Raw genomic sequence first — 10,573 nt, 5'->3', positions numbered from 1 at the left:
GATGCTTTTTGTAGAGAGATGGTGGCATTGTTAAAGGCAACCCAGGCAGTGGCACTTCTTTGTTGTCAGTGTGATGCCAGGTGCATGTTTATGATGGCCTGAACACTTTTGGCTGTTTTGTGTTTAATTGTTTTTCCCCCTTAGATCCAAAACCCCTTGATATTACCGGGCCAAACCGTGGACAGCAGTGTGCTCTTGAACAATAGATGTGCCATGGCAACACTCAGTGCCCATGAAGCCATAATCCCCTCCCATTTCTATGGCTTTTCAATCCAGCTCCCCACTATCACGCCCCCCACAAAGAGCTTCTGCGTCCTTCCCAAACAAATGGTGATATTACTAAACAAACAATAACATGTCATTACAAAGGGAGATCTGCAATACTGGAGGGTGTGAGGCGAGTATTGTAAAGTACATGGTTCAAATACAGTGAGTATTTCTGCACTCTGTTTGTGTGGACTGAATAGGAAATACAGTATGTCATATACTACCATTTGTTCATAATCGGAGTCACTTAATCCATCCACAAGGGGAAATATATTTTTATTACAGACAATATCTCAACCAAGCAAGAACTTCTAAACAACGTATGATAATCCAGGCCTCATTAAACTTCACTCATCCCATAAGAATAAAATAAGAAAATCCTAATTTGAAATGGTGTGATTTTCTTTGTATATACAGAGAGGATTTGCAAAGTGCACTTATATTGTAATGTGTAGAGTGTGTTTTCCACAAACTACAGGGCATTGTTATTGGTATTACTGATCTGTATAGGACAATATCACCACACGACATTCATATTAAGGCCACTATTACATCTAAACAGAATATAAAAATATAAAGGACCAAACCACTGCCTTGGCTAAATCTATTTAAGCAAACATGAATTGAGAAGGTCAGTAGAACTAGTATTATACTCAGTTTGCCAAGCTGCTGTTGCCAGACAACTCGAAGTGCTTGATCTGACATATGACTACGTCAATAAAGCTGCAGACTGCAGAAGACAGCACACACTTCACATTCAGTCCTCTAAGTGCACATTTGGGACCATCTAAATGATACTTGAGGGGATTTTCTAATTAATTCCTTGCACAGCTATTGGCTCCAGTCACACGCACGCACAAACTTTATAGACATGTCCATTTTGAGAAGGGGGTTTGAGGAGCTAGAAGGAGGTAGCAAACCCTGTGAGGTTTCATCCTAGAGCCACTGGAATGGGACAGAAACAAGGTAAACTGCATACTTGCTCATTCCCTTTGGGATCCTGGGCTTGAAATGTGCTTCTGAGGCTCCCAGTGCCCCACATCCCAGGCTCCAGCCCGACTCTCTGAGGAAACATTCCAGTTTGCCATGGTGTCACTAATTAATACTTTACAACAGAACACAATCTGGAAAGGCCTAAACTGGACAATAGCTTTGCCTTGCTGCTACTAAAGCTTTTATAGCCCTATAGTATATTGCTCTGTATACTTCAGGGTAATTGCATTATTTTCCATACTCTTACCCTAATGAAATGGATGCACTTAATAAGAAAGAGGATGACCAAGGCATTCCGAAATAATGCAATTTTAATAGAGAGAGCCATCTAGTGGCGTAAACCTGCACATACACTGCATAAAATAACTACTATGTCATCAATATTGAATAAATAACTAAATAATTGTTTAGTCAAGTTTAAAGTTTTGTTTGCGAAAAAGCCTATTTTGGGGGCATGTAGCTAAGGACCGTTTTTTCTTGCCTGTTTTTAATAGCATAGTCTAGAATGCTTCAATGCTTTGAATGTGTACATACTTTAAAACAACAAAGTCAACCAATGTGCTGAATACATCAGTATAATGACGTAGACAAAAGAACAGTAAATATAATATATTATAATATAATATATACAAATATGTAGTAGTAGTAGTAATAATAATAATAATAATAATAATAATAATAATAATAATAATAATAATAATAATAATAATAATAATAATAATAATAATAATAATAATAATATAAGGTCAAACGTCTCAGGCTGTGTTAAGGTTAAAAGTAAGTAAAAAATTGCATGTTTTAAGGGATGGACCTGAGGGACAGATCCTGACCATGAGGACATTTAAATAAATAGGAGAATTTAAAACGCAACACAATAAGAAATGGGGAGCCATAGTGCATAGACCTCAAAATGAGAGTGATGTGCTTTTGCTTGTTCGTGCCAGTTAAAAGCCGAGCTGCAGCATTTTGTACAAGAGATGACTGTAATCTAAACAATTTGTGCAAAATTGTCAAATGGGAAATGTCAAAGTATTTGGCATATTGTCACCACTAGAGGTCAGTCATCTACCACTAAAACAGACAGAATTCCCCAACTGGATCTTTAAGGAGTTCAGAGCAGTCTGGTCCAAATTACATTTGGAAATTAAAATCAATTTGACTGGGAGACAAAAAGTATTTAATCTTGCTTTTGTTTGTGCGGATATAACATGTGCAAAACTCAAAGTGTACAATGTTATTCAATTCAACTAATGCATGTTGGTGACTAATGGCAATCATGTTTGCAGTATTTTTTAGTTTCGTGAAATAACATTCACCCAAACACAATGATAAAGATAAAATATATAATAATAATATAGAGCCAATTCTGGTGAACAAACTGTGTTGATGCCGAGTGTACGGGAATGTAAGGTCCTCATAGATACCACTTCATTAGTATTTTGTTTGCCTTCATTTGCTGAAGCTAAATGATGAAGTACTGAGAGTCAGAGCAGAAAGATACTGTGCAGAACCGCTGAACGCAGCCCAGTTTCCTGTGACCATCAGCCACAGAGGAGCCTAATAAGAGCTACGCTGACGTTTCTTTTACGTCACTCCATGGTTGGAAAATGTTATTTAAAACTCAAGCAAACATCCATCCCCTATATATGCAGGCCTATTCTCTGCTATAAGACTACCATGCACACTATGGCAGTCATATAGCAATCGACTGTTATGATAGTATATTTAAGAAATAAAATCCAATCCCACTGATTACACACAGTATGAAGGAGTCAGATAAAGTGTTAAGTGTGTCTATAATCCTACATGTTTCATACAGTATAATGTAAGTTATAGCCTCTTATATTTTAGTTCTGTAAAGGTGTGTATTACATGTAAAATCTTTTGACTGTCTAACTTTTATTACTTTGTAGATTTGAACTTCACACATTTGATATAAATTTTCCTCAGCATCACCTAATTTAAGAAACTAGTTATTTTGTTTTACTTACAACCTAACAATACATGAGCCTGCAATGCAGATTTTGAAAACTGTGCACTGTGTATTCATCAAGTTCAGCTGTTTCTTGTGGACCACAGTAAAAGAACACACGCAAGTTCATTTCATGTTACTTTTAGTCATAAGTGCTACTAAGCATGTGCTCTGCTACATCAGTATAGCAACCTTCTTACTGATAGACTGCAAAATTATGAGTCAGGCACTAATGGTTTTAGTGTACTGTATGAATTGGTTTTCCTGGAGGCATAAAAGTCTAAATGTCTTCCACTAAATTGGTCTCATTAAATGTACTTTTCAGCAGCGGTTAAAAGGTGAGCGTTTGAGCCTTGCCTGCTTTTTTATTAATGAATATGTAATCACTAGTTCAGCCTTTTAAAGGGTGGTGATTAAAAGTGTGAAGTAAATTGTATGGCGAAGTCCTCTCAAAATAACAAGAAACCTAAAATTGAATGGCAGGAAATGTGTGACGATGTAGCTCGATACCACATCGAAAGAATACTTAAATAATGCCTTAAAATGTTATGCTTAAGACCTATACTGTATGTGTTACCTCTGGGTTGTGTTCTTGCAATAAACATCTTGGTCACTGTGGATTATTGTGGCATTGTTGAAGGAACAATAAAAAACAATGTTATTCTCTTTTCTGTATTATTGTGTTGCAACGTACGCTTCAAACTAACCAAATTTCCTTTTTGAAATAAAAGGGAAAATGCATTAGTTTACTCTGTGTGAACTGAAAAGTGGGTTCGAGCCCCTGCAAAGAACATCCGTTTTCAAACAGGATGTGCCGCATCAATCAAAATATGAATTCATCTATTAATCACTAATCATTCAGTCAGGTGTTAAGTTTTTTTTCTTCTTTTAAATCTTTTCTGAGCATAAAACTTAACACACCAATTGAAAATGCGGAACATTTGGCCAACGTTGCTACATAGACAGCCATATAATGTTTTCCGAGCTTAAAGCCACATTTTTCGGATCATGTTTGTGACTCATCCACACAGTAAATAAAAAGATACGTTGTGTACGCAGCAGATCATGTGGGGGCTATAGCAGCTGTTCTTTACTGCCCTACTGGGCTTCAAATATGGGTGGGGTAAAAATGGCACCCTTTGACATGACAGCAATAGCTGCTAAAAACAGAACTGACACCAACAAGATAGTGGCCCACACCAGCAAGAACACAGGCAGGACAGGCCTGTAACTTTCAAGAACCGAAGAGTGAGGCCTTTTTTTGAGTCTTCTTGCCCTTTTCCCAGTGTTCAGCCGACACACTGGGCATTTCACAATGAATACCATGGATAATTTAGAGAAACAGCTCATTTGTCCGATATGTTTGGAAATGTTTACGAAGCCAGTTGTGATCTTGCCTTGTCAACATAATCTCTGCAGAAAATGTGCAAATGATGTATTTCAGGTAAGTTTATGCTATAATATCTTATTCATTTGTTGCCCTCGGACTTTCTTTAAATGTTACATGATGTACAAATGTCACACAAAGGTTATGTAACTTGCATTTAGTCTTTTGAATCGATATTATCATGATTTACTACTTGGGATATGAGGTCTTTTGTTTGATCTACATTTCTTAATCTCTAATAGCCTATTAAAAAGTTGCTATTCCTATTAGACCAACCAGAATCTCAACAAATGTGATCACCAAAGTTTAGATTTGTGTTCAATAGAAGAGTCATACCTTCTAACACAAATCTAAACTTTGCTGATGATCCTGTCTGATGTTTCAAACCTGAGATTGAAGCTTATGCTTTTTCCCAACATGTTTTACATACAGCTTCATTCAGTCAAGTCTAAAATCTGGCATGTTGTCATCATTTGTAGGCAGCAAACCCTTATCTTCCCACCCGGGCAGGCTCCTTGACATCGGGGGGGCGCTTTCGGTGCCCAACCTGCAGACATGAGGTGGTTCTGGATCGGCATGGTGTTTACGGACTACAGAGGAACTTACTGGTTGAGAATATTATTGATATGTTCAAGCAGGAGTCCAGTAGGTATGGCATTTCACATAGACAACACATCTTCTTTGTAATAATACAATAATAATAAGAGTCAGAGTAATAACAGTCATAGATTTTTCAATATAAGAGAAGACTTGATAATTGCGCAGGATAAAGGGACCTTGCTTATTAAAGCTATTCATTCTTAGATGTAATGTACATATGAAGTGTAGGTTACCGTGAGGGTTGTTTTGCATGTTTTATTTAGGTACAACTTGAATACAACTTACGTCACACTAGAGATGTCTGGGTCAATAATCGATGTCTTTATTCAATAGTTTCAGCAGATGCAAAATGTGTCCAAACGTTTATACTTTGCAGGGTGTTCATACTTTACAGAGACACTGTACATTAATAAACATTTATGTAAATGCGCTGGGATTAGCCGAAAAGCTATTTTTCCTCCGTAGTCCCAAACCTCTCTTAGTGTGCATCTGAGAGAGGTTTAAACAATTCCCCACACCTTAGTTTAGGCTTAGAATCATAATGCCAGCTGTGCTTCACAATAAAATGTTAGTTTTTGAGGTTGTGGATGAGTAAACTTGCAGTAAAAAAGTTCCATTTCTGGTGATGTGTGCCAATCAATAAGAAGCCTGAGGGCAATCAAATATTTGTCTGAGGGCTGAATTTGGCCCCTGGGGTGCACTTTGGGCTCCCCTAGTGTATACAATGGCGACACAATGATTACTTTGCAGACAGCATTTTCACATGGCGAGCTGTGAGTGATGGATTGTCGATACAGAAGTGAGATGGGCACTTGTGGCATTATCAAAGTGACATTATGCATCAAATTAACATGCAGCGCCAGGTATGTGAAGTGGCTCTGCTTTCTCTCAGCAGCACAAAGCCAGAGCAGGTGACGAAGGAGGAGACACCCATGTGTGAGGTCCATCCAGAGGAAAAGATTAATATTTACTGTGTGACCCACGGTGTGCCCACATGCTCCATGTGCAAGGTGTTTGGAGCTCACAAAGACTGTGAGGTGGCACCTATCTCCAGCATTTACCAGACCAAGAAGGTGAGTCTAACCTTTAAAGAAAATGGGAAAGGTGAGATATGAGGGCTGATAGTAGAGCCACCTGTGTGTATACTGAGTAGAAACATTTTGGTGCTTTCTGGCCAACTTTATTGACAATGTCATCTTTCCCAAATAAATATATAAGTGAGTACAAAAAGCACAGTGAATTTGGTTTTGTTATCATTTCCGACACGTGACATAAACCTGTTGTGCTGGTGTCCCTTCACAGACAGAGCTCAGTGATGGCATTGCCATGATGGTTGGGACTAACGACCGGATGCAGGGCATCATCAGTCAGCTGGAGGCCGCATGCCGCGCAATAGAGGTCAGTGTGAAACAGGTGCAGTCTCTCAGCAGGCCTCATCTTGTACATGAGCTGTTCACACATAATGTAGCTTCAGTCACAATTAACAGTGAGTGTATTACCAAAAGTTAACACTTCATAGTGATTGCTTGAATCCCCCTGTCACTTTCTCATGAATTGACAAGCCCTGATCAATGGGTGGAGTTGGTGGAGAAAAGTGTCTGTATTTGAGCGTTAAGCTGTAAAATTGGAAGCGCAACATGAGGAACTTTTCCAGGGATGAGATATTTGTTTGTCATTAGTATCTCTAAGTCTTAATTCATTGCCACATTCATAGTTTTGTCAGTTTTGCTTTATCATGTACTGAATTGGAAACACTTGCACAGGACCATGCTGTGTACTGCTTTGTGTTGTCAGTGGATTTTCAGAAGTCAATCAGGTGTATTGGACAGAACGGTGTGTTTTTTATTAGCCATTTTGCTGTTTGCTTTAAAGCTATCCATTTTTACATGCTTAACAGAAAGAATAAGAAAGACATAAATTGGCATGAGCTTTTAATACGCCCTTCTTGTCACACACAGAACTTTTCAACGAAAACACTTTAAATAAATGTGTTTCCATACCCACAGGAAAACAGCTGCAGACAAAAGACCCAGCTGTGTGAGAAGTTTGACCACTTGTACACGATGCTGGAGGATAAGAAGAGGGAGATGTGTCAGAAGGTGACAGCCGAGCAAGAAGAGAAAGTTAACTACATTCGCGGACTCACCGGGAAGTACGGAGACCATCTGGAGGAGAGCTGTAAGGTCGTAGAAACCGGCATCCAAACCATGGAGGAGCAGGAGATGGCTGTTTTTCTACAGGTTGCATGAGATGCAATGTATTAATAATGTCGATCAGCATATTCATTTGTTTAATTAAATATTTGTTGTGTTTTTTTGTGAAGGCCACAAAGCCACTCCTCCAAAAGTAAGTTTGTTTTCTTTTTCATATATAATACTAACATTGTACCGTAAATCGGTCGTCTCTGAGCTCTTCAGCCCTTTCCTCGTAGCTTCCCCAAGACTTACTACATTTCTCCAATGTCGATGAGTCCAGTTGGATCACTGTCTTTGTGAAACATCTCATACATATCAAGTCGCATTTATAGATACATTTTGATGTTGGAGGTGTGGTTGGCGTTCTTGTATCACAGATCTCAGGTTTGATTCCCAGACAAGTTATTCTTTGCATGGAGTTTGCATGTTCTCCCTGCATCTGGGCGGGTTCCCTTTGGGCTTCCTCCATCACCTACAAAACACACATGGCTTCTCCTTCAGGAGGCTAAGCTTAGCTCAAAACTGGGAGATGGGGCCTCGCCTCCCTGGCACTGCAGTGACCTCGGGTCGCCCACTGCACCTGACCGGTTGCCCCAGCGGCATGGAGTCAAATAAGAAGGACACAGTTCAATAAAGTGTAACATAAATGATAGACTTAATAGCATGTTTTTTAAGGGATTTAATAGAATAGGACAGTTCTGGATGAATGAAGGTGAAGAGCGATGTCCAGCAAGTTGTCAGAGTGAGCACTCAAACCTCTTACACAGGGATCAGAACAAAGCTCTGTGTACACGGCAGCTAAATTATTCACTACTACTGACTGAGTTATGACTTTGTTAATTCAATCTGTAAACATTTAGATAAATGTAGTGAAATATTTAGAGGAAATTAACTTAATTACATTTTTTTAGGCCCGAGCGCCATCAGGGCTGGCGAAGGGTCTCTTAAAATCGCTTCACGCACTGTCCCCAAAGTGCGAGCAATTCCCCTCAAACACATGTATCGGAAAACAAACACTGTAATTGGACAGCAGTGCTGACAACATTCGGACACTCCCCTCAAACACTCACTAACGCACTCCACTTGTCATGCACGTCCCGTGCACTTACATATATAGTTAAAAAAGCAACATTGTCATAATATTGCGTTCCAAAATCCAAAAACTAAGAACCCCCCTCCCCCCCAAAAAATAAAAAATAAACAAAGGCAGTAGCAATGAGACCGTATTCTATTGAGGGAGACAAAGGGTGCAAAGTGCCCCCTTGTTCTGAAGCATCCTCAAAGCACAATTATCTCTCTGCTGTTTTTTATTTTGTAAAAATACCAAATAGGATGTTGGAAACTCCTCTCCAAACAATGCACTTATCAATTTTTCCTAGAGTAAATCTCAAAAACCACACTGGATAAAGACAACATGCTTGAGTTGCATCCCTTAGTTGTTGAAAGCAATTATGTGAAGTGTTGCAAATCACTACAATTATACCAAAAGTAAGTCACTGAGGGTGGTGTGCATCAAGACTGATAGTATTTATTCAACAGCCCACTGACTGACTGACAAGTGACCTTAATTACACCATTTCCCTCTTAAAGGATTGCAGAGGCTTCGAGTATAACCCACTTGGAAAAGGTCGAACGAGGCTATGAGAACATGGATCATTTTAGTGTTGACTTTAAGAGAGAACGTCAGGCCCTAAGAAGCATTGACTTCATTCAAGGTAAAAAAGGAATTATTTAATTGCTCTAATTGTCCCATTATTACATCTTTTTCCTTGTTGTATAATTATTGCTATTATACTTCCTCGTGTCCGGATACAGATGAAGATGAAGAAGATGAAGAGGAGGATGAAGCGACAGAATCAAGCGATGCAGAGGTGACACAAGCCGCGCAAAATCTTTCTATTAGCACAACCCAGAGTCCTTCTACCAACTCCAGCACTTGACATGAGTACAGCCCCCCTTTTCAGATGGTAATTTGTGAAACTGGAGATCTATGGCTCAAGCAAGTTAAGTTTTGAAATGCGTGTACTGGTGACGTAGATCTTGAAGTTCTAATTCCAGTCCCTTGGATATGTTGTTGGCTATTTTTAGATGTTCTCCTTTCCCTTGTTGTGGACATTGTGCGTGATGTGTTACATTAATGTCCAAAATGTATGTATTTGTGTAGCGGACCTTCTTTCACCGTTTTTCTTACGGTTCCATGTTGTCCTTCACCTTGTATTATTTTTACTTCTTTATGACTTTTATAAATGAGTAGAATGTGGCTCTTTTACATTTCATAAACCAGGAAGTATATTTTTTGCTAAACTGTCTCAGCAGAAAAAGAGTAATTTCCATAAGATTTTATATGAAACTGCTCAGGACATAACAGTGTAACTGTGGTTTTGTGAGCAATGCATGAAGTACATGCAGATTACACACACAACAGACTTCAGTGTGATTTATTTAATTATTGATGCAAAATCTGCTTATCAAAGCACGAAAGACACTTTTGTTGCATGTATTCTGACATTTTAGTGCAGCTAATCCTTCTGTGTCCAACCTATTGAGACAGTCACCACTGAGTGTCATCTACTGTAATTATTGTACCACATCATTCACTGACTTGGATCCTTTACAAAAGGCTCAATACTGTGTTAAGCCCCAAGTTGCTAAGTGCGCCAAACAGAATAGGATGAGTCACACGTTTGGTTTTACCCTGACACTGTGGGTCAAGTAGCACCACATTGTGCACAGAGACAGTGCATGTTAAGCTGTCTTTTTGATGCAATAACAATTATCTTTGCAGAATTTATAGTTATAAAAAGTGAAAAGCCATGACGCTCCTTCAGAGCAATGATTATACCCTAAAATATCTGTATTCAGTACAGACCCCCTTTTTATTGGCTGCGTGCTAAGGACAAGGTCCAAGTACAGTGGATATTATGTAGGTAAAATACTATATTTGCAAGTTGATTTTTAGCATCCATATTGCAAATGTAATTGGCTACATTCTAATTGATCCACAAGTAAAAATGCAGAAAAAATTGTAAGCATTCCTTTTAAATTTTTATTAAAAATATAGATGATGTTCTTTTGCACAACAAAAAATGGCTGGTTGCACATAAGTTTATTAACAAATATCATAAATACATTGATAATCATTATCTAAAACTAAGTTGA

At 38.6% G+C, this 10,573-nt stretch overlaps 1 protein-coding gene across 1 annotated transcript; it reads left to right on the top strand.

The window, feature by feature from the left end:
• Window positions 1-4,547: 4,547 nt before the first annotated feature.
• On the top strand, window positions 4,548-9,354 carry trim55b (tripartite motif containing 55b; the record flags this gene model as incomplete). Its single annotated transcript, XM_079576013.1, has 8 exons — window positions 4,548-4,676; window positions 5,099-5,268; window positions 6,115-6,292; window positions 6,522-6,617; window positions 7,226-7,459; window positions 7,543-7,565; window positions 9,005-9,129; window positions 9,236-9,354. 8 exons carry the CDS (start codon window positions 4,548-4,550, stop codon window positions 9,352-9,354), a joined length of 1,074 nt encoding a protein of 357 aa, XP_079432139.1.
• Window positions 9,355-10,573: the final 1,219 nt, after the last annotated feature.

This window comes from Gobius niger, assembly GCF_951799975.1.
Source record: "Gobius niger genome assembly, chromosome: 18".
In the NCBI taxonomy this organism is placed as follows: domain Eukaryota; kingdom Metazoa; phylum Chordata; class Actinopteri; order Gobiiformes; family Gobiidae; genus Gobius; species Gobius niger.
The sequence above is the reverse complement of the archived record's forward strand: the minus strand, read 5'-3'. Positions and strand labels throughout refer to the sequence as shown.